This window comes from Echeneis naucrates, chromosome 1 (genome assembly GCF_900963305.1).
Source record: "Echeneis naucrates chromosome 1, fEcheNa1.1, whole genome shotgun sequence".
NCBI classification, from domain to species: domain Eukaryota; kingdom Metazoa; phylum Chordata; class Actinopteri; order Carangiformes; family Echeneidae; genus Echeneis; species Echeneis naucrates.
Genome location: NC_042511.1, coordinates 13371692 through 13398611, shown reverse-complemented (window position 1 = coordinate 13398611; position 26920 = coordinate 13371692). Strand labels below are relative to the sequence as shown.

Below are 26920 nucleotides of genomic sequence, written 5' to 3'. Positions count from 1 at the left end.
TTCAGCTTCAAAAGACTGCCTGGTCTTTGTGGTTGTACCTGGAAATCCAGTGAGGACGGGTTTTCTTATTGACTTTGCATCTGCACTCTCCACATTTAAGAAATAACATGCTGCTGCTAAAAAGCCCTTCACAGACTCAAGGTAAGCCACAAGGCTCAGATTTAATCTATCTTTAGCATAGAAGCTGGCGATATCTACTCAGGCAAATAAGATATATTCAGCTGGGTCATGATTGTGGTTTTATTAGCCATAGTTATATCTTTATTCCAGATTTAAATTATGTAATCTTGTCTCAATTTAGATATCAAGTTTGGCAAAAAAACAGCCTGTGGGCTGAAAACTGTGAAAAGCTCGGCAGCTCTTTGCATCCTGCTGCTGCTGGTGCTGCTCCTGTGGCCTCCTGAGTCATTGCTAATACTTTTGTGGCCTCAGAAACCTGTTGAGGTGAGACAAGAGGTCTTTCTTTTAAATGCGGCAAAAACATATTTATATATGAGATTTTAAACAGACTTTGTGTAACTTTTGGTTTTGCTCATGAGAATGTTTCTTTTGTTTAACTGCAGAAACCCGAAGCTTTACCCATGGATATGGCGACGGAGTCCATCGATGACATGTATGACGGATGCCGATCTGAAGCAGCCTCCATTATTGACCAGTTTGGCGTGCACGAGTGGCACTACAACAGAAACTTCAGCCTTGCCTGGGCTTTAGGTGAAAGAGGTGTGAAAAAACCTGCGCATGGGCTGCTGAAAGAAGACCACACCATAGTCTTGTATATTTACACAAAGATGAAACATATCCAACAAGATTTCAACAAAGCAGTGCAAAGAGGGAAACACAAGTACAGCACCTCTGGATTTTTGTACCACTATTTCTACTTTTACCTGACTGACGCCATTCAACTTTTGCATCACAATCAGACCGTGTGCAGAACCACTTATCACAGGACGTGGAAACAGTTTCAACACAATGTCGCAAACAAAGACATGCGGTTTGGTGCCTTTACTTTGGCAGCTATGTCTAAGTCCTCATTGGGTCATGAAGATATCAACGACTACGTGTCTTGTTTTGAAATCTACATGTGCTTCGGGGCAGATGTGACATATTATTCTGCTGCAAAGGAAACGGCGGTTCAGGTGCTCATACCTCCGTACGAGGTTTTCAAAATCACTGAGGTCCTAACAAGTGACCTATGGTGCAGTGTGGTTTACAAGCTAGAGAGCACCAAAAGATCAACAAGCCATTTAAACTGCAAGCTAAATGGAAATCAGATGAAAACATACGTTGGAATTGTTTCAGCACACCGGTATAAAGTCAATGCTTGGATAATGTTCATATGTGTAATAATGATGGTAATCGTCTCTTTAGTGCTTCTAAGACGCAGGCAGGAGTGTTTTGTGGCTGCAGTGATGGGTGCTCTGCTAGTGCTCATCATTATAGTGATGGTGTTGAGAGTTATGAGTGCATGAAAAAAGCAAGAAGGGATATTAATGAGGTACAAAAAAAAATTCAAAACAATCTAATCATTTACATTTTTTTATGACATTCCTGATTGGTTGCAAACAACAACAACAACAACAAAAAAAAAACAACTATTGTTTGACTTTTTTGTTGTATTTTGTTATACATATAACTTCTTGTTGTATTGTTATTTTATGAAGAGCAGTTTTACTACATAAATCAAATGGGCCCTTTCAATTGACATTTTATTTACTTCCTTTGCTCTCAAATGTTTTCAATTATTTCAATAATACAGGTGACTGCTGGTCACTGATAACTTCTGCTGCATGAGATAGACTTGAAAGTTTGTGGGGAGATGTGCAGACCCCTCCCCCAAAAAAAGAAAGAAACAATAAAGAAAATGTTTTTGAGATTTCACTGCACTGACTTTTGACTGTGACAAAAACACTGTACAATAGAATCTCACTATTCATATCTTATATGGTCAACAGTTGCCAAAGGCCTGCTGTGCAAAAAGGTCTAAATCGTTACAATCACAGGGAAGAGGCTAAATGTGCAGCCTTGATAAAAGCTGATTGGAATGAGCTGCACCTGGTGAAAGACCAGACTGAGCTCGGATAACACTTTGTATCATGACAGCAGGAGGGAAGTGAACTGTGGTAAGTAAGAAATGCCTTCATTCCTCTTTTTGTATTTAACATTTTTGGGGGAAACTTTCTTTTGACTCTGAGTCTTTGTTTTGACCACCTTCATTTGTTTTGTCATGCAGGTAGAACATGGCTGTGATAGCAGTTTGGGCTTCAGTGCTAATGGCCTATAGCATCTCTTTAGTATACGGAAAGGTAGTGTGTAAAATGATGGCTTACTGTTGAATGTGAGGTTATCACAAATGAAGCTTTTCCTCTTTGGTTTTATTTACTTCAGCAGAACTCTACTGATTCTGGTTCAAAAGGCCAAATTCCACTGGATCTGGCTCCAAATGCTGTCGATGACATGTACGACGCTTGCAAAGACAAGATGGCCTACAAAGTGAAGGAGCTGTACCTCGCAAATGAGAAGAACAAAGACAAAAATTTCGCACTGGCCTGGACTGAAGCAGATAAATATTACAACAAGAAATGGAAGCGTAGAAAAGGGACCCGGCCGTCCACTGCACTGGAAAAAGAACAGGTCATGGCTATCTACGTTTACACTCTAGACAAACCAAATGTATATCTTGATTTTAATAATGCAGTTAGAACCCAGAGATCTGTGTACGCAACCACGTTCAGATATCACTCGCTTCATTTTTTCCTCACCGATGCCCTTCAAAAGCTCAACTCTCGAAAACCTGAAGCAGAAAGATGTGTGACGAGTTATCGGCGAGTCGACAGTTACTTTAGCCAAGGCGTTCTCAATAAGATGATTCGCTTTGGCTCGTTCACCTCAAGCTCAATGGGCTGGTACCCCAGTGCTGACAGATTTGGGGAGAAATCATGCTTTGAGATTGCCTCATGCTTTGGAGCAGATATCTCGCTGTACTCTAGGCTTGGAGAGTCAGAAAGAGAAGTGCTGATTCCTCCATATGAAGTCTTTAAAGTCACAAAGATAGAGAGGAGATCAACGCAGCAGAGTTTGCCATGTGAGGTGGTCTATAAAGTCAAGAGTACAGGAAAGACACTTTCCAGTTTGAACTGTGCGCTTTTCTGAAGTAAGCAACAGCACATGCTGTAGATACAGTTAACTACTCGTACAAGAATAATAGATCAAGATGGAGCCATTTTAAATGAATTAAATAACTAATGTAAAATACATTTTAATGGTCATGGGTGCAGGAGTGGTGCTGTGGTGCTGTAGGATAACCGATCTGGATAATGGGACTTCATCGATGAATCTGTGCTCTTTAAGACATTCCACTGCCTCTTCATATGAAATGAGACGTGTTTAGCAAAAGTACAACACATGTATTAGAGTATCAACTGTGGGGTGAATTATAAATAATAAAAGGTTTGAGAGTCTGATCATGTGCTATCTCTATTTTCATAAAATTTTAATTGAATATTTTACTAGAAAGGTTTTATAAAGTTGGTCTTTGCATACAATTAAGTTCCATTAGAAAGTGTTACTATATGAAAATGTGCTAATTGTGGCCTCCAGTGTCCTGAACCTGAAATAAGGGAAATGGTGACATCTACTGGTAAATAACAGAGGTACTTTTCTTTCCTCACTCTGACCGAGGTGTCAAAAAAGGAAAAATCACTAGTCACCCAGTGAGTAATATTACAAAAATGACTCAGCCTTTATGCTGACAGAATTGACCCCAAATTATTTTTTCCCCTTTACTACAAATATTATTCTTGATCAGATTTGGTTTATTTATAAAATAACCAATAAAGCTATGATATATTAAGTTGTTGTGATTTTGGCATAATTTGAATAGGGAAGCTATTGTGTATCTATGGAAAGTAATTGAACAGTGCTGAAGAGGAATGTTATATTTATCAACAGCAATATTAATGTTAAAATTTGCATTTATTAATTTTTCCATTTACAGCAAATTGATCAGTTAAGACACAGGGAGGTGAGGCTGAAAGCTTTGCATTAAAGAATACATAGACCTCTGAGCTTACTTCAGTAAAATACATGCTCAAGAACCAAAATTCTGTGTGACTTTGCATGTTCTCCCCCTGCCTGTGTGGGTTTCCTCCCACCATCCAAAGACACCATGTTTGGGCTAACTGGTGACTCTAAAGTGTCCGTAGGTCTGAGTGTGAGTGGTTGTTGGTCTCTGCCCGTCTCTGCGTGTTGGCCCTGTGATGGATTGGTGACCTGTCCAGTGTGAGCTGGGATTGGCTCCAGCAACCCCCCAAAATATATATGAGATATTAAAATGTATATTTTACACCAAATAAAATATAAGAATAGAAAAGAGCTTCATCCAAAACGTGATTCAAATCTCATTGCATACTGATGATCCATATTTAGACTGAATAGATGTTATTTGGCAAGTGTGGTTGCTCAAAGCATTCAAGTGAGGGAGTAAGGGGGGGGGGAGTCCTTAAAAGAGATCGAAGAGATTCATAAACACATGGAGAGGGGCTTGTTCAGAAGTACTTTTCTCACTTCTCAGAGAAGACATTAGCAGTCTACATTCCTTGAGGGAACGCAGCTTCTCATGGACCCACAGATGTGTAATTTAAAGATATTGTTTTACTGGTAACTACATTTTTACCAGCAGTGACAGTATTAAATCAGCACTGAGATAGAATCAGCCTGAGATGAACAGATAAAGATAAAAAGATAAAATGTATAGCCAGAATGTACAGCGTGTGGTCACAACAATATAATCTGTTTAAGAAAGCAGTTAAAGCTCATTTTGCAGGAAATATATTGTGCTGCAGATCCGATATTTAACCCTTTTACCGCTGATCTTATTTTTTTGAAATCTCAGTAAGGACTAGGACTCTGCTTCAGTTGGCAAAGAGTAACTGAGGAGCCCACACCAAAGCCAGCGTACAAAGGCTCACTGAACTGGGCTTTGAAAGTGTGGATGAGCTCCATGGTTTGTGATACTGAGTAAAAGGCAACAGTGTTGCCTGCATAGTCCAGGTACACACCAATCCTTGTTGCCCGTGGAGCATCAGGGAGGTCATGGTCTGTTTTGTTGTGCCAGGCAGAGTAACCTGACTCTGAGCAGAGGAGGCTCCAAGACTTATCGTTGTAGCCCAGCAAGCTGTGCGAATTCTTCCCTTTCCGGCTGATGCTCTTGTAGGCCACGCCGATGGAGAACTCCCCACCCCACTCTGCCTCCCAGTAAAATCTGAAACCAGTCAGAGGCTCCTTGCACAGTACCTGGGAGAAGCCATCAAAGCGTTCTGGGTGATCTGGGTAAAACTGCACGGTTTTTTTGCGCGTCACCTTCTGGTTTCCGTCAGACAGAACCAGCTCTTTATAGACTGTGTTTGGATCAAAAGACATCTTACAGGAGTCTGAGTGAAAAAGAGCCACAGCACACATTTGTTAATCATTTCTGTTTGTCCTTATCCATCCTCTAACTTTTGTCCCCCCGCATCATCTGAGTAAAAAAATAATTTCAGTCTAATCTATTACCACAGAATTTCAATAAATATTGTTGTTTTCAAAGAAAAAAAATAAGAGTATTAATATTTAAACTCACATCGCAAGAAGTCAGTTCTTGTTTTCGGCTCCTGAAAATCCACCCTGGAGGGAACTGTTAGAATAAAAAGACTATTGAGAATAGTTGCAGTTTTCGTAGTTATATAGTCATAGTATAATCAGTTTTCATATAATAATGATAATAATCCAAATTATACATTATTTTAATAATAAAAATCTATTTCAAAGAATTAGTACCTACATATATACACACTTTTATAATAAAGCTTTCTAATCAATATTCATGCACTCAGTTGAAAGACACTTACCTTTAAGCCTCTTGTTTCCATTTCTTGGCAAAAGTATGTACACAGGGGTTTCGCTGACTGTGAAGAAGATGCAGAATTCGAGTTTGTCCCATATTTGGTTGTCACAGTAAAATTATAACTTGCGACTTTTGCATGCTGGAACAAACCTGTCTTGGAGATTTTGCTCAGTTCCTTCTTACAGATGTCATCCAGATTTTCCTTCATCTCTGTGGCCGTCTTGCTCATCTCTCCGAAGGAGAACTGAGGGTTGATGAGCACTTTGGGCACCATGGCCTCAGGAGGAACACACAGGGTTGGAAAATTCTGCTCAAAAGGGTTAGAAAAGAAAATAAGTGCCATGATCCAGCCAGAGTCAGAAAAGGTCTAAAAGAGCAGCAGAATTTGATCCAAACAACATAAAGGTAGCATTTTCCTGACTGCCTGAACTCGCCACTCTGTGATATTCAGCACGCGTTGTCATAAAGTTGTAACATTGACAGCATTATCTCTATTAATTTCATCTGGTTTTCTCTGTAAAGTGTCTTTGAATGTTGTCTTCAAAAATGCTATATAAGTACAATGTATTATTATTACTTCATATAACAATGCTGATCTTTTTATCGTGTGATAAAATGTGATCTTTCTTTAAGAAAACACTGGCACCAGACAACTGCCTGACAGCTGAAATACATAAATAAAAAAACAAACAAACAAAGTCGCTCTAATAGTTTTTAGGGTCAGCTAGCTGCATTCCTGCTGAGCGCTCATCCAGAAAAAGTTTGAGTAACCAATATAGATCAGTTGCTTCTGTCACCCTTCACGGTTTCACACCATGAATGCATAATACATGAGAAAAGTCAGTCCACCGGATCATATACTCAAATAAATAAATAAATAAATAAATAAATAAATAAAATAATAACATGCTGACTTTTCCTGCAGCTCTCATCTTGCAGCACCTGCAGAAAGTGGATGTTGTCCTCCGTTTCGAGTATGTGCCGTAGCTCTGCGTCCCTGCGCTGTAGCTCCATTATCTCCTGCTCCAGACGCTCCACGTAGCCCTCAGCCTGTGACATCGCTGCCTGCATGTTAGCTGTTATCATCTGATGGATTTCAGCCTTCCAGCGTTCCACTGCTTGGAGCATTTCGTGGAAAGTCTTATCACTTTCTGCTTGTGCTCTCTGGGCAGCACTCTAAAAATAAAGTCGGTCCATAAGGATGTCTTAGAGGCAGCAAGCACACTGACACCACCAATGGACTGTGCAAATTAAATTTATCGAAAAATAACGCCCTTATGGTGGAGTTTGTGAAATATAGACAGCAGTCAATTTCATTCTTACTTTGAGAACATCGACATTATGCTTGAGCTCTTGCAGCTCCTTCATCCTCTCCTGGATGATGTGCTGCACTTCAGTCTGGGTGACCACCAGGACTTTCTGATGCAAAGACATAAAAGTGAAAAGACAGGTTGATTCGGTAGACTAACATTCACTTTCAGTCTATCACATCAGTGTAGATGCAGTGTCTGCGTGAGAGACTCCAAATCAATATTCATGACATATCACAACATCTAGTTTATGCAGCCAAAATTAAGAGGCAGTTCAATCTCACTTGTTTTTCGATGCGCTCTTCTTCTGCTGAGGTGATGTTGTGGCTGCGGTGCTCTCTGACAGTACATAGAACACAGATACACATCTGGTCAGAGCGACAGAACAACTCCAGGCCTTTCTCATGCTGGGGGCAGATCTTCCTGTCCAGGTGGCCTGTCTCATCCACCAACTTGTGTCTCTTGAAAGTAGACGACTCATAATGAGGCTTGACGTGCGTTTCGCAGTAGTAAGCCAAACACATGAGGCACGACTTCACGGCTTTTTTACGATGGCCAACGCAGAAATCGCAGAAAGATTCACGATGCATGTAGGGGAAAGGAGTGAGCTCTGGAAGCTGGCGCCGGGGCTCATTGTTCACGTCAGGAAGGTTACGTCTCAGTGCAGGCCTTGGTGTGAAGGTCGCCCGACATTGCGGACAGCTGTACACGCCCATGTGGTCAAACTGGTCCCAGTATACTTTGATGCAGTCCAGGCAGTAGGTATCGCCACAAGGGATGGTGACTGGATCTCTCATTGTGTCCACGCACAATGTACAGAAAGCCTCTGGCGGTAAAGGGAATCCAGACTCGGCCATGTTGACCTCAGAGAGAAATATTTGAAAAAATCAGATTTCTTGCAAGTCAAGTTGTGCCATACACGAACACACGCCAACTGTTAGTCTGAGTAATTCTGCTATATAATAGGAAGCCAAACACCGCTTAGTCCAACTGCATTCAGTGAACCGATACCTGCTGGTCTAGCCAGAGACAATGCCGTTGCCTGTTTATATGTAAGGGGAAGCTTTGTTTCCACTGTAAGCAAACAGGTGAGCTTCCCACCGAACCTTTTTTTCCAGCATTTAGCTGACAGCACTGAGGTCTGCAACCATGACTGAATCTGCTTACAAAGCAGACATTTCACCTCAGCCAGCAAGGCAAGGTTAAGTTGTGGGAAAAATACCATCTTATGTCATCACGGCCCACATTAAAAATGTAAGAACACCATGGTGCTGCCATTTATCTGATAAATAGCTCATCCTTGATACTGTCTCCTGCTTGCGTTAGCTAACAAACGACAAAGTTAGTTTCACCGTGATGTCAATGCAGGCTCTTTGTTATGTGACCTCCCAAAAGAAACCATGAAAGCTTTCATATGCTGTTTAATGTCCCTCTAAAATGAACAGTTACGAAGACTATACTGGTCAATGTTTCAGTCTTTCAGCAGCGCCAGGTTTCATGATGGTGCATGATGTCAAAACAACTTGTTCTGTTTATCCTGTGAACAAACATCAGTATCAGTGTGTGGGTTCCCACAGGAGTACATCTGAAACATGAAAAACCTTTCAACGTGAGAACACATCATGATATATACATATTTAGATTTAGCTTCATCTAAAGGTAGACACGCCGACTGGAACAGCAATTCAAAAGAAATTGTTCTCACTGCTCACTTTATTGATTTTAATGCACACATTCACACTGCGGTTTCTGCCTAAATTTAACTAGAGTGTGGGCAGAAATGTTTGAATGTGTTGGCCCTTTTTTTTCTCCTGTGTTCTGTGTGTGTTTGTCAGTGCAGATGGGTGTGGCTGTTTGCATGTCTCTTTCACTCAGGCCAAAGGTCTGGGCCATTCCCCCCCATTATTAGTAAATACAACATTATACCTGTTGCGCTTTAAAGGCTATATGAAGGTGTGTTTTTCTTTTTTAATTTTCTCCATTGCCTTTGAGCTCACCTTAAGAACACATATTTCCTCAGAAGCTAAAACTGTTGTTATTGCAGGTTTTAGTCTTTGTCTTTCATTAGCTCCTTGATTCTTCTGTCCTGTCTTCTTCATGCATGCGTCATGGTGGGTGTGCTGACCTGGTTCCTGGCCCAGCTCAGACCTGCCAGCTCCTGCCTCCAGCTCAAATGTGAACCCACATTTCCCGCACCTGTAGATATTACACAAGAAGCATTTTGAAACAATTTACGAGAGGAAGCCATATTTTTCTTTGAAATGCACATCCGTCATCTGTCCAGCTTCACCCGCTTATCCGTGGTCGGGTCGCAGGGATTGCACGTCAGCATAACTAAATTTCATCCAGTGTAGTTATGAGTAAAGTTTAATGACTGTGTTTGTGGAACTAAAACCAGCGTAAAATTTGATATCACAATGTCTGTAGTATGCTAACAGCGCTACGTACTTGATCCTAGCTACAGAAAACCGCTCAGCACATGGATCGTTATTCACAAAGAATGATATCACTCTTGACAAAGTCTACAGCTGCCTGCTCTGCGATGAGCAGTTTGACTAGTATGAAGCTGTGAGATGGGATTATGTTTGGCGTAATGTGTCTGCTTTATGCTGTCAGTGCTCTTTGTCCTTTGAAGGGCCACTCTCATCTCTGCCCAGACAGAAGTGCTGTTGTGACAAAGAGTTGGGAGAGAGAAAGAGTAGCCAAAAGGCTGCGAGAGAGATGGAGAGCGGACAGATCGCTATGAAAGGGGAAGAAAGGGGAGAAATGAAAATAACCTTATTTACGACACAAAAACGAAAATGAATGTAGTGAAATGAAACAACATAAATATAATATATATAATACTCTTATAACACAAGTCTGTGCAGGGAGTAACTAATGAGAATGAATAGACACAAGAGAGGCTGAGTGCCCATGATGTCATTGACTGTGCCGGTTGGTGCTCTCTCCCTCCTCCCTTCCTCTGTCCTCCCCCCCGACCCCCGCCTCTCTGTATCCTTCATCTCTGTCGTCATTGTGAGAAAAGCCTGGGAGTGGCCGGAAGGAGGAGAGGCAGAGCAGAAAGAAGACGAAAGAGGAGGAGGAGGACGAAGAAATCAAGCACCTGTACACAAATCAGGACTTTCCTGAATATTTTCATAGCATCCTTCTATTTACAGCAGCAGGTACATTTTACGCTCTATGTATTTTTGGCAATAGCACCAATAGCAATTCAGCAAAGGAGGATTTAAAATTAGATATTAAACAGCTGCCATGACTTGATGTAGATCAATTTATAGCAATAATAATAACTGGGAAGGCATTATTGGAGACACAATGACATCTTAGATCCAGAAATAAATATTAACTTAAGACTAGCTATCTGTAGCGCTAATTGTTTTGTTTATGGTGTATTGTATGCAACTTTCTTCGGCATTTTGAACAACATGGTGATTATGATGAAAGAAATAGGAAATTGAAAGTAAACTAGATGAGAAATTGAAAGTAAAATACTCTAAAATATGCTTTCTTTTATTTTGTATTTTTTCTTACAAATAGCATTTTTCTGTTTTCACCAAATGTCCTCACAGGCCAATTAATGAAAGTACATGTTGATTTCCTTCTGTATTACAACAAGTGATGGGTGAATGTAATAGAGAGAAAGTGAAGGAGAAAGAGAGAAGAGAAGAGAGGAGATGTTTGTTCATTCACTGTAGACTGAGCCGCAGAGTAGCCATTTGGATTTGGAGTTAATTGAATTAAACTGGCCTTAGAGTAGCTTGAGTAACACGAACAGAAGAGTGATGGATGTGAAAGTTTGCATCTGCAGCAGGAGTGTGATTTTGCGGGTGTGCGAGAAAGGAAGAGATATTAATGCACTTAGGCTGATGATCATGGCAGCCAGTTTTTCTTGGCAGGCCAGAAGCCAATCAGCTAATAGAGTTTTTATAAGTGCCTTCAATTTCACCAAATGTCTTTACAATGATAAAACACAGATGAACATCCCGCAAAGTAAAGACACTTTGTCATTGCATTAAAAAGGACAACCATGTCTTTAGGACAATACATATGCAACACAAAACAATACCTGAATCCTCCTATTTGTCTGCATGCTGATGAGAGATGTGCGTGTTCTGCATGTTTATCCGTCAGCATGGCTGAGGGCGCAATCTCCGTAGCAGCGGTGGAGACCTCCTTCCAGAAGTTTGCAGTCCATGGAGACACCAAGGCCACAGGGAAGGAGATGAATGGCAAAAACTTCGCCAAGCTCTGCAAGGACTGCCACGTCATCGACGGCAAGAATGTCACCACCACAGATGTTGACATCATTTTCACCAAAGTCAAGTAGGTTTTCACCCACTTCAGTATTCAATATATTTAACAAAAAGTAAAAAATGCTGACATCGCCATGGCAAGAAAAAGTTAGCGGACCAGCCTGGCCATGAGGAGGAATCCCCCGGGAAGGAAGGATGTCTGAAACAATACTGAGCTGAAAAGTCGATATGATTTCAAAATTTCTCACAATTGCACTCTTTCAGATGGCCTGTAGTTTTCTCTGGCACTGTTGTCATGATGTTTCTAAATGCTATGTTTAACTTTGTCAATTCTTGTGATGACATTACTGGTGTGAGATGTGTATTACTTAACCTTTTGTAGCTTTCTAGACGAATAGGCTTGAAAAACATGTACAGCCCCATTCAACTTCCACCGATTTCTCAAGAAAATGTAAGAATCAATAATCACTGAATGGTAGTCCCCTTCCTTGGTTTGAATTGGTCTAATCTTAATAGGCACTTGACATTACTTGGATAATTTCATTACTTTCCTCATTTTGCAATATTGTGTTTCTCAGGGCAAAGTCTGCTCGTGTAATCACATTTGAGCAGTTCAACCAAGCCCTGACTGAGTTGGCTCCCAAACGTTTTAAAGGCAAAAGTAAGGAGGAGGCGCTACAGCAGCTCTACAGTCTCATCGCTGGCAAGGAGCCCTCCAACGTCGGAATCACTGTGAGCACTTTGTGAATTACAACAACATACTCAGTGGAGCGGCATCTGATTCCTCCATCATCTATTTTTGTCAATAAGTGACTCTATCTTAAAACACTACGATATAAAAACCCTGCTGACGAAGCTGTTAAATATGGCAATTAGCCTGACTCTTCACCGCTCTAAAGAACAGAGTGAATCCGGACATACTATAATTGAGTTACAGTCATAACAATGTGCTCACGCATCCTTTACTTTTATTGGTTATGTAGGTCATGGCCACTATTTAGATTTAGCAGTCACTCTCTGCCACCATCTCATTTTTAATCAGAATCAGAAACGTTTTTATCGTCAAGTATGTAATGAACACACAAAGAATTTGTCTTGGTTTTTTCCTTGGTCTAATAATGGAGAGGAGATAAAATGTGTGTGTGTGTGGGTGTGTTTGTGTCCACAGTGTAATTGTTTAAATCTGCGAAGACTTGTGAATATTTTGGAAGTCAGATTTAGGCTAAAGTTAAAGACTTAGGTGGCATTCGCGATTGATTCGTGACGCGATTCTGATTATAACTATCATAGGTAAAAACTGATACTTGTATGTTATCTAAAATAACTTTTCTCTGTAATTTTTCCCCGTTTCCTTATATTCAGAAAGTGACCAAGGCAGCAGCAGTAGACAGGCTGACTGATACCACCAAGTACACTGGATCACACAAGGAGCGGTTCGACGAGTCTGGAAAAGGAAAAGGGAAGGCTGGGCGTGCAGACATCCCAGATACCAGCGGCTACGTGGCAGCTTACAAGGGCAGTGGCACTTATGATGAAAAAGTGAAAGAGGCGTAATCCTGATGACAGATTAAGTAAACCCGAAGAACAATTTACTGTTTGCATTATTTTTGAATACAAAGGATATATGTATATGTACTGTGGACCTGCTCTTAGCACTGAAAACAAGTCAACAACAAAAAAAGGTAACTGGAGATTAAAAGGTCTTCATAAGTGATGACTTTCTCCTTCTTTCTCAAGGAGAAGAAACAAAGAAACTAAATCCTGAAAATAATTTTAAAAAAGTGACTATATTTACCTGCAGCAGTTTCAAGCACCAAAAGACGAAACTGCTCAAACATGTATTGTAAAAACTTTATCCTAGTTTATGTGCTGCTAAATTTAATACGACTAACAGGCCAGTCACCTTTAAGAAAAGACAAATGCATATTTCACTCCCTTTTCATAAATCACCAATTAGTGCCCATTATTTTTCTTGTCATGGAATTTGTTCACCTCATCACACATACATACAAATAGACTACATCATGTGGAGATCAAAAATTGAAGAACAAAGTGAGTGCGAAGTTGAAACTTCATATAGGATACTATATATTTCTTCTATGCTGACAATATGATTCTGTACTTTTTCATGCTCATGTAATGTATCCTTTCACATTGTTGTATTTCATTTCTACGCTTCATAAATAAAATAAAAAATTGTTTTCCTCTGGATGGACTAAAAATGCATTTAAGGTAAACCCAAAAAAATCTGAAGTAATTGAAAGAAGTGTCCCCATTTTACAGGGAGCTACAGCATGTAATTATATTATTCTATGTATATAAGAAAAATTACAATCTCCACAGAATAATGAAGACTAATAATCTATGATCTATCTTTTTGATGCAAACAGTAGGAAGATAAAAGCAAATATTTCATGGAAATGTTTTAACAAAAAAAAAAAAAAAAAAGAAGCTTTTTGCAGGTCATAAGGTTCAGTCAGGAAAACCTCTCATAAGCTCTGCTGATTTTGAGAAATCTACAGTATATATGCCAATATACAGTTTCACCAATATAAAGAGTCCACATAGAACAAAGATCCTAGCTGGACCCTCCTTGCAACATGACACTGGTGGCATTTATGGAGGATTCATAGGAACCATATGACAAAGTGGTGCACGTGTTTAAAGGCAGCTTTCCTCCTCTGTATCCCACAAAACAGGTCTCACCTGATAAGAATCAGCTGAGGCTTAGGTTGAATGCTGGCTTTGGATTTCATTTTACCGAGCAGAAGTTGGACTCATGTATAATGTAGGTCACACGCGTCATAAAGAATGATAAAATATACCACTATTCAAGAAAGGAATAGTACATAGTGAAACTCTTGTTCATATTTATTTTACAAATCCACTAGATTTAGGGCAACATGCATGCATTCATTTAGAGTTATATAAAATGAGCTGCGACAGCTTTATTTTGCAGAGAGCTCAGTCAGTGGAGTGGAGGGCTATAAAATCAAAGTAATGAATTAAAATACACTGAAATGTTCCTTAGAAAGGAGGGAGGTTTTTTTAATTCCTAATAATTATGTGGTGCATTCCATGTAGTCATTTAATCTGTTGCTGACATGGAAACATTGATTATAACCAGCTTTAAATTTTTTGGGACATCCAGAACATGAATGAAAGTTTTAAAAACATAAAAAAAAAAAAAATAAGTATGCATTTCAAATCAAGTTATTATCAAATATTTAGCTTTTAGGAAAAATGAAAATCATTGTGTGGGAGAAAGCTACATTTCAACTGCATTTGTGAAAAAGGTGAGGTTACAGTGATTTGCAGGTAAAGTCAAAAAGCTAAAATCTTTTCACAACTGGTTAAAACTTATTTAAATAAAACCAGAATCAACGTTGAACTTGACACTTTCTTTTCTTAAACCGCGTGGCCTTCATGGTTTGTGATGAACAACAAGAAGATATGCACATTACACTGAACAGCCCGGCCTGAGCTGAAGTAGGCCATTCTTTGAACCAATGTCAAATTCAGAGAGACAATGCAGCAGATTTATCAGAAACATCCAAAGAGAGAGAGCGATCCCATCGGGTAATGTGACACCTTTGGCCTAATAACCGGTGTATTTGCGCACTGGCTCTATGAGATATAATCTGTCAGAACTTCTGATACACACTCGGGAGCTCAGCAGGATGGTCCTCACTGAGAACCTCTCCCAGCGGTCACACCTAGGATAAGTAGCACAGAGCGAGAAATGTGTATATGAGCAGAATAGAGCGTTCACTGGAGACCGAGGGCTGCCATCTGACTGCACACACAAATTCTGCACCCATCTGGAGATAAAACTGACAACTCCCTGGCGGGTATGCACTGCTTTTCACCTTTTGGTGATCATCAAGATTACGATTAAGCTTTAAACCCCTAGACTGTAGGATTTTGCATCGGAGAGGAGATTTGCTGTTGGGCTGCAGTGAATCAAATATTTTGTAGAAGTGCGTGCGGCAAAAATGCATGTTTCTTATGATTACTTAAGATGTCCTTGTTTTGTTGTATCTGTATCCTGTATCTAATGTATTTTGATCTTTTATTCAACTTTTATTCAACAGAGGATGTCTTACAGACTGAAATCTGCTCCAGTTTCTAAGAACATAGCTTAATTTTTTTTTAAAAGAAAAGTAGCATATTTGGAACATTTCGATTGATTATGAGATTATAAACAAATCTCTCTTTCGAACCCGGGACATTATTTTCAGATGCCTTAAATTCATTCACTGTGAATCTGTTTGTCTGCAGACATTAACTTGTGTTGTGAGATGAGAGCTGTAGTGCGCATCCTGTTTACCTTGGGCCTGCTGTTGGACAGTGTGAGGGCCGAAATCACTATCAGCAGCCTGCACGCAGCGGCAGGTACGCCGTTATCAGCAGTGAACATTTGACCACAGCTGAGGGCTGAGCGTGTCAGTTTTCATTGTAGCTAAGCGCAAATAAGGACGAGGCTGTTTTCTTTGTTTTGCATGTATAGTGGCATGGCGGGGGGAGTTTCCATGCGGCCACTGGGACTGTAAATGTGCATTCTACAGTCAGCGGGGCTGCTGCTGCGCCAACACAGAGCTCCAGCAAGTGGAGGATCATATCTTTGTGAGAATGATGGACCTGTCAGCAAGGATCTCCCAGCTGGGGGATAGCATCCTTGAAGTCATAGGTACTGCTGTATGGAACATGGACGCCCATAGAGCTAGAACAAAGAAAATTTCAACTGTATCTCTTTGTAGCAGTCATAAGTGTTGTTTTGACTCTGAGAACTTCTCAAGGACAATTTGGTGAAAGGAGATGCTCAACAACTTTAATGATACTGTGTCTTAATTTTTCTAATTTAGTCCAGATATGAGATGGTAAACTTGCATAATTTGCTCAGTTACTTGCTACTGCTTCCTGTTAGCACTTAATGTGTGGTTTGTGTAATATCATAATGTATCTGAGTCAAGGACATCTTGATGCAAGAGATGCTTGATGAGACAGAAAGCTCAGATCAGATGTTACAAGCGATATCACTTAACTTCAGCATTCTTCTAAATGTCTATTTTTACCTTAACTTAGCAAGTACCATTTGAAAAAACTACAAATTCAGAATTTCACTTGAGGTTATATATTTCTGCTCTGCGTCTGTCTCAGGAGGGACACGAGTTGCATTCACAGCCTCTATGAGCTCCAGAACAAAATGTCTTGGACCTCTCACCAGAAACAATCCCATTCCTTATGATATAATCAGCCTCAACCAAGGAGGTGGCTATAACCCTGCTCTGGGTAAGTGCTCAAAACAACACAACACCAAATCAACTGTCGTCCATTCATTCGCACAAAGCTGCTTCGGCCTGAGACGTATCCCATAACAACATGGGAGCGAGCAATTAATGGATGGACATAAACGCTAACGATTTCATCACAGACAAAAACTGCGCAGTCTGAATTTAAAGCACCTTTTTTCTTTCTTTCTTTCAGGTATATTCACAGCACCTCGTTCTGGAGTGTACTCCTTTTCTTTCTCCGTCTACTCCAAGTTGGGCGTGCCGGGCAAGAGGATGTACTACAAAGCACGGCTCATGAGAAACGGGGAGGTGGTGGCGTCCACTCGGGAGGACAACCGGGAGGACTCAGAAGACAGCAGCTCCCAGTCGGTGCTGCTGTCCCTGCAGCAGGGAGGGCAGGTCTACGTGGAGCTGCTCAGCGGCAGGCAGCTGTGTGGAAATGTCAAGAGTCTGAACTCTTTCACCGGGTTTTTGATCTACCCCACTCTAGACGACTAATATTGTGCTATAAAATTTGACAGGAAATTATGACAGGAAAATAATACATATTTCAAATCACGTTAATTCTGTACGGGTTCTCTGTCACATTTAAAAAAAATTTTTCAATCAACTTCATTCATTTGTTTGAAGGAAGGTTAAAGTGGGGCCAAGCATTTGAAGAGTAAAATAAATGGCACCAAACCTGTCATCTAAGTTTGCATGAATGTAATTGTTTACCAATTTAAATTGATCCAAATGTTTCTTTTTCTTTTTTAAACTGTGTACATATTGATAACCATGTATTGTATTGTATTGTATATGCGTTCAGAGTACTTGAGTTTACAGCCCTGATCTAAGGTGCCAGAAAAACATTGCTAGTGTGGAGGGCCACTGTTTTGTTAATGAAGTGAAGTGCCCTCTTTGAAAACGGGTTATTTATGTGGGTGATTGTGATCGATGTGTCACAGACCAGTAGAGACAGAGGTAGAATTAGAGTGCTACCTGGTGGTGACTCATGATACGGTGAGCACATGCTCCACCAGCCAACTATAGTTTTCTACCTTTACCTTCATCCAAATGCGGCCAGGTCCAATTTTAAATAAAGGCTGAGCTGTTTCCTTAATTTGTGTGTTATATTTGTCAAAAACAATGGGATTTATAGAACAGAGCCCAGGACCTAAAAAAAAAAAAAAAGTTTCACAAGGGATGGTAACACCCAAATGCATAAGGCTCAATAATTAATTAATTACTTAACAAAACAAAAAAAAAAAAAAGGAAAGTACCAGCCCCTCCTCCTCACACCTCTGTCCACTTTGCCCCAACACTGCTGACAGCACCAAAGCAAAATGAAGAAGGGAGGTTCTGACAAAATGAACCCAATAAGTAGGGCCTTCATGCTGCACAAAATTTAGGCACACTTTGTCTATTGGCACCAGCATGCAGCAGCACCTGGAAGGAGGGAGAATGCAGGGAACAAAATTAGATAACGTGGAGCACAAAAAATGTGAAATAGGTCGGATCTCAAGCTCTACTGGACTAAAGTGTCTGCCTGACAATTAAGTGACTTAGTAAATGGGTTAGGGTTAGGGTCATTACTTTTGATAATAGCCAAAATAGTGTTGTTATTATTAACATTAACATTAACATTATTAGTGCTATTATTACTGTCTGGGTTTTTATGCATATAGCATATGGAGTCTACCAAAATCTATTCTTTATGGCTACCATTTATATAACTGAATTACTCCCCTGAAAATTTATATTATTACACAGAGTTACTCTATTGACAGACTAACTCCTTTATTCAATAGTCATCACAAATATTTCGACACCTGAAACTTGTATAAATACAACAAACAAAACTGAAGTACAACTAGGAAGGTACACTGGTCTCATTCAATTATCAGGCAGTCAGTCAACAACAGCTTTTTTTAGTTTACCTCTACACATTTAAGGGAACTGCAAAGGAGGTGATGTGGTGTGTGGTGTTCAGGTCCAACAGAAATTTGGACTCCATCCACCAGCCACCTTTACTTAATAACGAACCTTTAGAGACAGCATGTTGTTTTCATGTTCTTTCAGTGTGCAAGGTTCTCGTTTCATTTGCTCCCTTAAGAGGGAGGTCAAAGGTCAGGGTCAGAAGAGTTAGGATCCTTGCTGAAAGACGCCAGCTGAGCAGCTGCTTGTCGTCACCTGCTTGGAGTCACCCCTTACAGCATATGTGAGTTTCATGGCTTTACAGAGATAATAAACTACTTCCCGAGCTTGTAATAATTCCACTGTACGCTCCTGAAAAGAGCAGGGAGATGTGTCGAAGGAAAGATATTCCTCAAGCGTCTTGATAAAGGAAGACAAAGAACAGGTCTGACAGCTATGACTTCAATTTTCCAAAAAAAGCCCACTGCAGGTTTTAGGAGGGAGACAGGAAGAAGAGAATAAAAGCCAGATCACTGGGACTTCCTGGTACATTACTGGGTCACATGAGATTTGCCAGGTGAGCTGCAACCTGGTATTTGGTATGAAGGTGTCTGTATTTGTGTCTGCCAAGCAAACAGAAAAAGTGCATTTAATCACTTTCATTGTACAAGTTACTTTCATGGTACTAAGCGACTGTCTCTGAGCTGGTTATAAAAACATTATGGTCCAGAGCTGGCCATCTGATAGTGATCTTTCTCACGCCTCACGCTTAATCTCTCTCATAATAACGTTCTATTTTATCTCTATATTTCCATGGAAGGGATATATTGGCATTTAAATACGCAAACCTGATCTCTTGTCCTGTCTGGCATTGACATTTCTTTGCTGAGTGTAGCTATGAGTTAAGAGATTAAATTAAAACATGTAAAGGAATAATGAGCAACTTTTGGTCGCAGAGTTTTGACTGATGATTAGAAACACAACATTTCCCCGTGTCCTCACCCCTGCAGCTGGGCCTTCTTACTAAACTCCCCAGTCAAGTCAAAATGTTCACATAAAAGTCACATAATTTTCAGTCAGTAGCTTAGGCACCAATGGTAAATTAAAAAAAGAAAAAAAACCTATTCATACCTGCTGTGTGTTTAAGGTAGATCTTTTCAAAAAGTGTATTCAAAAATGTTTGAACTCAGAAAAGGATGTAAATGTGCACAATTGCAGACAGGGGTGTGAATGATGCAACGATTCATCTATGAAGGGGGAAATACGGCGTGTGAAATAAGCAGGAAGACCTTTTCTTTTAATACTTACAGTGAGATGTGGATGTTTTGATATTCATGCACAAAAGATTTAGAAGAAAAAATTCAACAAACATACTAAAAAAGTTTGTCACAAGTTCTGAAAGATTTATTGTATTATTTTTACAGAGCTCTGTGAGATATTTATTATTGGTGTATGAAATAGCAGATAAAACTGAATCGTCAACTTCAGATGATGAAAAAATGTCTGTGTGCCAAAAGGTACTCACTTCCTCACTCTGCATTTCCTACAAAATGAAATTAAAACAGGATTAGCCGAGTAGCACGTGTGTGAAAACACGCTTCCTTTTGAAAAACAGATTTCTCTTTTCTTTTTTTTTTGACTTAATTGATCTAACTCTGAGCCTCGATAGGAATTTTGTCTGTATTAACACTAACACAAATTTAAAAAGTTTGAAAGGATTTCGATTTATAGCACATCTTAAGCAGAGCTGTTCAACACGGCCATGACACTTATGTCATTCATGTCCATGTCCATGTCATTCAAACCAGAAGCACAGCTTAGGTTTTCCTCCGCTTACGAATCTATCAGCAGTGATGGCACGGAGAAAGACAGCCAATCAGAGAGCAACACGCACACACCCACACACACAGGTAACCAGGCAAGCAAGCTGAGCAGCCACATTTCTAAACTCCTGTGCAAGGAAGGACGCTTAAAGCCAGGACGGGAGTCCTAAAAGAGCGTTTAAAAATGAACATAGGAAGGTGATGAATGAATGAAGCGAACAAGACGCAGTCACAGACCTGCAGGAAGATCACAGAGCAGTCGATCTTCCCTTGCTTCATTGTATGGAGACAACAGAGACCTGAGTCTGAATGAAAGGATGGACAAGACGTGAGAGCAGGAAGTGAGCATGATCACCTGTGAGAAGAGTATGGCTGAGAAGCAGGGTCAAACAATGTGTGTATACATATATACGGGTCAAATTAAATAAAATGAATGACTCTATATATAAAATACAAAAATATCACAAGTCAAATTCTCAGTCGGCTGGATCATATCATATTATCAGCTGGATAATATTGCTTTTCATTACATTTGATCTTCATTTCTCTGCTGTGTGGTGGTAAATACATTACACACTGTAGTCGTCTGTTTATTAGGTTGGCTGCTGAATGAAACTGTTGCAGCTTAACATACTGCCCTCTGATAAATCCTCCCCCATCATGGTTTAATGTTTAAGCTCAGCTTAGACTGTTTCAGAGAGATTTTCAACTTCACCTGCGTTGTTCCACCATGCTGTCCTCCATCATCACTACAGTATGAACCAACTGACACATTCACCAAATGAACGATATCAACTTTGGTCGCACAACTAACCACAGTGACTGTGTCTGAGCTGGGAACAGCTCAGCAGATAGTTATGAAAACATTGTGGTCGAGAGCTGGCTGTCTGATAGCAGTTTTTTCTCATACACCTCACATTTAATCTCTCACAACGTTTCTTCCATTTTCCATAATATTGTGCAATTTTATATCTGCATTTCCATGACAGGGAAATAATTGCATTTAAATATGCAAACCTAATCTTTAGAGTACAGGTTCTTTCAAGTAGAGTTCATGCAGCATGAGAAGTGTCTTACATGACATTTCTTTGTCGATTGGAGCATTGACCACAAGTTCAGCCATAAAAACGTAAACACAAAGGAATAACTGTGCAGTTTTGACTGATGACTTAAAAAGCAACATTATTCTGTGTCCTCACACCTGCAGTTGGGCCTTCTTCTCATTACACTACTGTAATTTCAGTGGACTATATCTATACATAGCAACCACTGCTGGTAGATGCACAATAGGCCTCATTAGGCCCTACAATGCTGCATCCTGCTGACTGTTGAATGAAGTACAGTTGACTTGAGCTTCTGTGCTTTTATTATTTGCAACGACAAAACTTTGCTGTTTGTGTGTTTAATTCCTTGCTGTCTGCATTTGTTTTGGTAAAAGTAACAGAAAAGTAGTTTAGCAGGTAACTAATTACTCCACAGAGACAGTAATATGGCAAAGTAACAATTACTTTCAAATCAAACTAACTAGAAAATGTTTTTGTTACCATGACAGCGCCACCATTAAATTACAAGTGGTACAAAAATCCTCCCTGTGCTGTTCTTTCTGCTGTCGGTTGTGATTAGAGGATATAAAGGAGAAGGTGGTTTTAATTACCAGTATTGATATTTGGTAAATGAAACAGGGTCAAGTTTGGGGACGGGAACTTTACAAGGGACATTTTGAAACAGCAGTAATCTTCTTCACAGACTTTGTGTCAGCCATTAAGATTCTCTTTATTAATTAAACATCACTTATCAAATCCTTCCTGCATCTTCCTTCAATGACTATGTCGTTTGTATTGTGAAGTGTGACTGTAAAGACCACTAAGGACTTTTGTGCCTTTTTACCAATTATGAATTTACTGATTTCATGAAAACAGAAAGAAAATATCCAACAATATCTCTAAAATGCCGTCATCCCTGACTCACACAGTTACAAAGGATATAGTCAACACACAAAGTAGATAATGCTTCATTCTGTTGTACAATTGAATGTTACACTATGAAAATGTGACAAAAGATGTAAAAAAAAGTTGAACAGAGAGAAGACAGAGAGACTTCCTGGACAATAACCACTGAAGTATCACTTGAGTGCAGCTTTGCAGTTCAGAGTGCTCTTACACCCTACGCTCTCCAAGACGTACAGAGAATTACATGACTTTAATCCGAGTTTTTGAATTTTATTTTTACCTGCAATTTTGCCAGTTATTTTGAACATCTCATAAGGTGGGATGAGAACCTCTGCTTCGGAGACAAAAACTGAATAATTTTTCAAATAAGCACCTGAACAGGTCTTAATTTTGAAACAGGTCTGATGACCAAACTCTTCCAGATCTGGTTTGTAAGAACTAGAAGCAAAGAAGCCAAATCTAATTATTTGGTTAATCTGACCGGAAAATCTAATGTTGTTCCGTCTGTAAGTGGTGTGACATTCATAGTTGTTATTCAGAATCTGTATGGCCGATGTTAGCAGGAAATGTAAGGAATGAAATGGAAAACTGGAGCCATAGCTCTCTCCCTTGGTCCGGACTGCATCATTGAGTTTCTTGTAAAACAAACTATAGTTAGATGTATAAACACAGATTGCCTGCAGGTGATCTTTGGTTAGAGCTGCATCCTCCTTTTGTTTTAGTTTTTCTTCTGCACAATCTGCTGCCTTATTCCAGACATCTGCAAACACTGGCGTGTACCTTTCCTTTGAGTATAGAGAGTTTACTCTTTCCATCATTTCTTTTTTGCAGCCAAAGTACATGTCGTCAACTGAGTTGTCAAACATGTCCAAAGGGATTTCAGGGGTGGCATCTTGTCGAGTGCGGTTCAAATGGATCTGGAATGGTAAACAACAGAAAGGAGAGGGGTCATTGTCAAATTGTACCTCATTATTTTGAATGTCCACATTATAAAACAAAGATGTCTATCTATTTCATACCACCAAATCAGAATATCTGATTGGATTATGTCCACAAGAGATTTATTTTAGAATGGCTATGGAACCAGAACCAGGGTTCATGTCCTGACTCTCATCTAAGTGCTAAGATGTGACAATAAAAGCATTTTAGCCAGAGAGAATAAGGATCACATCCAATAATTAGATTTTTGAGAAACTTGAATTATACGCCTTAATCAGTTTTACACGATGTTGATAGAAAAGTGTTGTCCACTATGTTTCTACTCAGCTCAATAGTCCACAGAAGATAAGCTCCACACCACATGAACACATGAGCTCTGAGCAGGGGAGTCCCTGAGTCTGCCTGACTCTTTGCTGCATAGAATCTCCCCTCACAGCATCAGCTCATTTCCTGTCTCACTGGACTGTCCTACCTCATGAAGATGAAGCAGCTGTATGTTAAAGTGAATTCAGTGCCACAGAGTTGGCTCAACTCACACTCACGGAGTCCACAGGTGGTTCAAAGCAAAGGAGCAAACACAGGGACGCAAAGAGCAGCATGTGGACCTTCATCGCAGCAGCTAGAAAAAGAGTGACACAAAAACAGTCAGAAACCGTCAGATGGGAAATGTGTACAACAATCAATGTATCTTAAAGGTTGATCGGAAAGATGAACTCACCTGTCTTCGGGATGAAAGGCTGTTGAGCACAAAGTGATAGACTCAGGCCAAAGGCTTTGATCGGACAACCAGTCCTCAGCATGTGTTGGGGACTGAGGGAAAGCTGTATATATACCCCACTCTTGTGGTCAAACAGGTCACAGGTTCTCACACATTTGCACATTTGCATGTCAAAGTAAGTGGGTGAACAGCCACAGTATATTTGCAAGCTGTTTTGAGAAGTTGGAATTGATTAGTCAAAGAATGTTTTACTCAGAACCAAAAAGTGAACAAAACACAAACGAACTGGTATGATTTTCCGATTGCTTTGTGTCTTTTCATGATGAAGTGAAGGTCTGAACTTCATCACAAAATAGAAGAACTCTGGTCAAAAGAGAGTAGTAAGTGGTAACAAGTTACACCAAGCATTTTTTATGTCTGGGTTCAACATTGCACAGGAGAGGAACACAAGGATTTCTTTTAATGGTTGCAGCTGATTTTATCGGAAATGTCCCAAATCCTAAAATAAAACCTAGATGACCCCCTTAAATGACGTTATCCTCTCCACTGTGGTGAGATAAATAAAATATATATAACATTAGTCTGTTTCTCGCAGGCTTTGAGGATATCTCTTCCTAGATGTTCCATAAAAGTCCAGGCTCTTGAGTGAGTTTCATTAAAAAAAGAAAACGAACGAGCAAAAAAATCTTGGTAACAGTTTCCTGATGTGCCTTATGTCTCGCCTAAAATAGGCTAATGTTAAATTTAAAGTATTTTTATTGGTATGGCTAATCTGTGTGAAAAGTCTGAAGTGCCCACACACTTCTTCACACTAACCACACTGCTAATTTTCTTTAACACCCACTTTCTTAGCACAGAATATGATACGGAACATATCATGATGTGGTCACATTGGGGTTATAAACCACAAACCTGTAATATTAGATCAATGGCAGAAAGGAGCATTTCTGGAATGATTACTGAAATTATTGTCAGCATTGGTTTCCCATTTATCATAATGATTCCTGAAATTTACCCCACTACTTGATAAATGTATGCTTTCAGATTATTTAGCTGTCTTATCACTGACAGAGGCAGAAAAACAACTGCATTAATATACACTTCATATCCAGCTTAATATTACCAGTATATTAATGGATATGTTTCATTTTAGTACTGCTACTGATGTTAATGTTGGATAAGTTTTAACTACTTTATTTGGTCCGACATCAGCTCTAGCAAATAAACTGCCAGGCAAAGAAAAACTGTCCTGTTTTCACCCTGTGGCACAACATTTTGCAGATAATTCCACAGCTAATCAGTTTTTCTTGAGAAGCAGAAGAAATCAACAGTTAATCACCGATGTGAGACGATCCAAGCCAAAATAACAGAATGTAGTGATGCAGTTTATGACATAGCATGAAAAGGAATAAAAGTTGTCACCCAAATGAATTTCATGCATCCATTTTTTGCATTCGAATAGTTCTCTGAAAGTAGCTTCTGAAATGTTCCTATGTTTACGATGAGAGCTGTAACCCTCAGTTTCACCAGAGAAGGTAACAGCAGCAGCCAAAAGTTACACTTTCACATTCAAGTGAATAGGAAAGGGAGTCCAAGCCTTTGACGAGTGGTGTATGTAAAGAAATTATGTGACATAACTGTCATAACTGCGCCGCCCGTGCCACACTACACAGCAACCACTTTCCTCCGTTCTTAATATTCTGCCTTGTTTAGAGAACGTTTAAAGGAGGCAGGCTGGGTAATTTGAAGATGAGGAAAAGGTACAGCAATTAGAGGAAGACGAAACTATTAGAGATGTAAGAAAAAATGCATGGTGACTAAAGAAGACTGGAAGGTGAGGACTTGTTAGAAGGGCTGCGGGGACAGGATGAACAAAATGGCCAGAAAAAAATAGTTGTGAGGAAGCAGGAGGGAAGAACAAGAGTAATAATGTGAAAAGGAACAGACCTGACTGATTTAAGGCAGAGATGAAACTTTTGTCGTCAGTGTGACAAAACTGCTATGAAACGATTACACAATGCAAATGCTGCTGTCAATCAGACAGGGCAGGTGAGGCCATGTAACCTCACCTGAATGACAGCAGCCAGGCCAAATTATTCATAGTTACACTATCAAAAAAAAATAAATAAATAAAAAATTTAAACCCTCATTAGCAAACACATCTGCCAGAAAGTGAAAATGAGTTGAACAGAAATATGCACACAAAGCGGCTTCGCCATTGCTCTCTGGTTTGGCTGAAGTTTTCCCATATGTATGGGTCTGTAACTGCCACACAGCTCAGTGTCATGAGGGTCTCTTGTGGTGAAGCTACAATGCGGTGCTTTAAATGTTGCTGCAGTGAGGAATTATGCAGACTTTTTTTCATATCATTTGTAAAGGTAAGTCCATTGTCTCCTATGCTAAAGGAGATAAGGTAGGCTGCATCAAAGCCTCTTTCTTCAGCATTTAGATTTGACCAGCTCTTATCGCGGCTGATTTTTGCCTACCTTGGGGTCATTTCACTCAGTGATGAATCTCCTCATGCAAAAAAGTTTTTTTTTTTAACTTATTTTTTTTATTATTATAATACGTTAGATGTGTATCTTGTTTCCTTTTTCTCGTTAAGTCTGTCTGCTCTTCGTCATTGTTTCTATTCTCCCCGGAATTTCAACGTCCATGCATGTAGGCATGTGTTTACCATTCAAGTGTGTCTGCTATATATGAGTAAATGCACTTGAATGGTAAACACATACCTACATGAGTATGAATTTTACTGTCAAGCTTGCGTGTAGGTTCCTGAAATAGAGTGTTCTGTGGCTTTTCGAAGGAAATTAGTTTTAGGACCACAATGACACATTTCCTTTCTTCAGTGGGT

General features: G+C 39.7%; 6 protein-coding genes across 9 annotated transcripts; 4 read left to right on the top strand and 2 right to left on the bottom strand.

Annotated features, from left to right (window-relative positions):
• Positions 1–2115, top strand: LOC115041828 (ecto-ADP-ribosyltransferase 4-like). Of its 2 annotated transcripts, XM_029499656.1 has the most exons (3): positions 1–141; positions 302–444; positions 564–2115. In XM_029499656.1, exons 1-3 carry the CDS (start codon positions 108–110, stop codon positions 1467–1469), a joined length of 1083 nt encoding a protein of 360 aa, XP_029355516.1. In that variant the 5' UTR covers positions 1–107; the 3' UTR covers positions 1470–2115. The 2 variants fall into 2 exon arrangements, with proteins under 2 accessions (XP_029355516.1, XP_029355525.1); XM_029499665.1 differs by lacking the exon at positions 302–444 and having other exon boundaries at positions 55–141.
• Positions 2116–2322: 207 nt separating this feature from the next.
• On the top strand, positions 2323–3440 carry LOC115041837 (ecto-ADP-ribosyltransferase 5-like). The gene has a single exon (XM_029499678.1). The coding sequence runs from the start codon at positions 2455–2457 to the stop codon at positions 3148–3150; it is 696 nt and encodes a 231-aa protein (XP_029355538.1). The 5' UTR covers positions 2323–2454; the 3' UTR covers positions 3151–3440.
• A 795-nt stretch (positions 3441–4235) lies between these two features.
• ftr84 (finTRIM family, member 84) lies at positions 4236–8202 on the bottom strand. 2 transcript variants are annotated; one of them, XM_029499645.1, is made up of 7 exons: positions 7476–8202; positions 7205–7300; positions 6824–7057; positions 6032–6188; positions 5867–5942; positions 5618–5661; positions 4236–5429 (listed from the first exon to the last, which is right to left on the bottom strand). In XM_029499645.1, the coding sequence occupies exons 1-7, from the start codon at positions 8046–8048 to the stop codon at positions 4888–4890; spliced, it is 1722 nt and encodes a 573-aa protein (XP_029355505.1). In that variant the 5' UTR covers positions 8049–8202; the 3' UTR covers positions 4236–4887. The 2 variants fall into 2 exon arrangements, with proteins under 2 accessions (XP_029355505.1, XP_029355495.1); XM_029499635.1 differs by having other exon boundaries at positions 5618–5671; positions 5886–5942.
• A 2017-nt stretch (positions 8203–10219) lies between these two features.
• Positions 10220–13629, top strand: tppp2 (tubulin polymerization-promoting protein family member 2). The gene is made up of 4 exons (XM_029507625.1): positions 10220–10358; positions 11326–11517; positions 12026–12179; positions 12810–13629. The coding sequence occupies exons 2-4, from the start codon at positions 11327–11329 to the stop codon at positions 12999–13001; spliced, it is 537 nt and encodes a 178-aa protein (XP_029363485.1). The 5' UTR covers positions 10220–10358; position 11326; the 3' UTR covers positions 13002–13629.
• Positions 13630–15190: 1561 nt separating this feature from the next.
• cbln18 (cerebellin 18) lies at positions 15191–17833 on the top strand. 2 transcript variants are annotated; one of them, XM_029510315.1, is made up of 5 exons: positions 15191–15298; positions 15729–15842; positions 15958–16137; positions 16608–16739; positions 16935–17833. In XM_029510315.1, the coding sequence occupies exons 2-5, from the start codon at positions 15749–15751 to the stop codon at positions 17237–17239; spliced, it is 711 nt and encodes a 236-aa protein (XP_029366175.1). In that variant the 5' UTR covers positions 15191–15298; positions 15729–15748; the 3' UTR covers positions 17240–17833. The 2 variants fall into 2 exon arrangements, with proteins under 2 accessions (XP_029366175.1, XP_029366185.1); XM_029510325.1 differs by lacking the exon at positions 15191–15298 and having other exon boundaries at positions 15704–15842.
• Positions 17834–22222: 4389 nt separating this feature from the next.
• On the bottom strand, positions 22223–24809 carry LOC115046248 (erythroblast NAD(P)(+)--arginine ADP-ribosyltransferase-like). The gene is made up of 3 exons (XM_029506498.1): positions 24067–24809; positions 23885–23967; positions 22223–23326 (listed from the first exon to the last, which is right to left on the bottom strand). The coding sequence occupies exons 1-3, from the start codon at positions 24233–24235 to the stop codon at positions 22583–22585; spliced, it is 996 nt and encodes a 331-aa protein (XP_029362358.1). The 5' UTR covers positions 24236–24809; the 3' UTR covers positions 22223–22582.
• Positions 24810–26920: the final 2111 nt, after the last annotated feature.

What these genes read in the sequence shown, in the direction of transcription:
- LOC115046248 (XM_029506498.1), bottom strand. Translation starts at nt 24,235, where the DNA reads ATGCAAATGTGCAAATGTGTGAGAACCTGTGACCTGTTTGACCACAAG. An exon ending in GCCTTTCATCCCGAAGACAG is followed by an intron (nt 23,968 to 24,066) that starts GTGAGTTCATCT and finishes CTCTTTTTCTAG; the next exon opens with CTGCTGCGATGAAGGTCCAC. An exon ending in CACCTGTGGACTCCGTGAGT is followed by an intron (nt 23,327 to 23,884) that starts GTGAGTTGAGCC and finishes TTACCATTCCAG; the next exon opens with ATCCATTTGAACCGCACTCG.
- LOC115041837 (XM_029499678.1), top strand. Translation starts at nt 2,455, where the DNA reads ATGTACGACGCTTGCAAAGACAAGATGGCCTACAAAGTGAAGGAGCTG.
- cbln18 (XM_029510315.1), top strand. Translation starts at nt 15,749, where the DNA reads ATGAGAGCTGTAGTGCGCATCCTGTTTACCTTGGGCCTGCTGTTGGAC. An exon ending in TAGCATCCTTGAAGTCATAG is followed by an intron (nt 16,138 to 16,607) that starts GTACTGCTGTAT and finishes CGTCTGTCTCAG; the next exon opens with GAGGGACACGAGTTGCATTC. An exon ending in TGGCTATAACCCTGCTCTGG is followed by an intron (nt 16,740 to 16,934) that starts GTAAGTGCTCAA and finishes TCTTTCTTTCAG; the next exon opens with GTATATTCACAGCACCTCGT.
- ftr84 (XM_029499645.1), bottom strand. Translation starts at nt 8,048, where the DNA reads ATGGCCGAGTCTGGATTCCCTTTACCGCCAGAGGCTTTCTGTACATTG. An exon ending in AAGAGCGCATCGAAAAACAA is followed by an intron (nt 7,301 to 7,475) that starts GTGAGATTGAAC and finishes TCTTTGCATCAG; the next exon opens with AAAGTCCTGGTGGTCACCCA. An exon ending in AAGAACTGACTTCTTGCGAT is followed by an intron (nt 5,430 to 5,617) that starts GTGAGTTTAAAT and finishes TTTTTCACTCAG; the next exon opens with ACTCCTGTAAGATGTCTTTT.
- LOC115041828 (XM_029499656.1), top strand. Translation starts at nt 108, where the DNA reads ATGCTGCTGCTAAAAAGCCCTTCACAGACTCAAG. An exon ending in AAGCCCTTCACAGACTCAAG is followed by an intron (nt 142 to 301) that starts GTAAGCCACAAG and finishes GTCTCAATTTAG; the next exon opens with ATATCAAGTTTGGCAAAAAA. An exon ending in GGCCTCAGAAACCTGTTGAG is followed by an intron (nt 445 to 563) that starts GTGAGACAAGAG and finishes GTTTAACTGCAG; the next exon opens with AAACCCGAAGCTTTACCCAT.
- tppp2 (XM_029507625.1), top strand. Translation starts at nt 11,327, where the DNA reads ATGGCTGAGGGCGCAATCTCCGTAGCAGCGGTGGAGACCTCCTTCCAG. An exon ending in ATCATTTTCACCAAAGTCAA is followed by an intron (nt 11,518 to 12,025) that starts GTAGGTTTTCAC and finishes TGTGTTTCTCAG; the next exon opens with GGCAAAGTCTGCTCGTGTAA. An exon ending in CCTCCAACGTCGGAATCACT is followed by an intron (nt 12,180 to 12,809) that starts GTGAGCACTTTG and finishes CCTTATATTCAG; the next exon opens with AAAGTGACCAAGGCAGCAGC.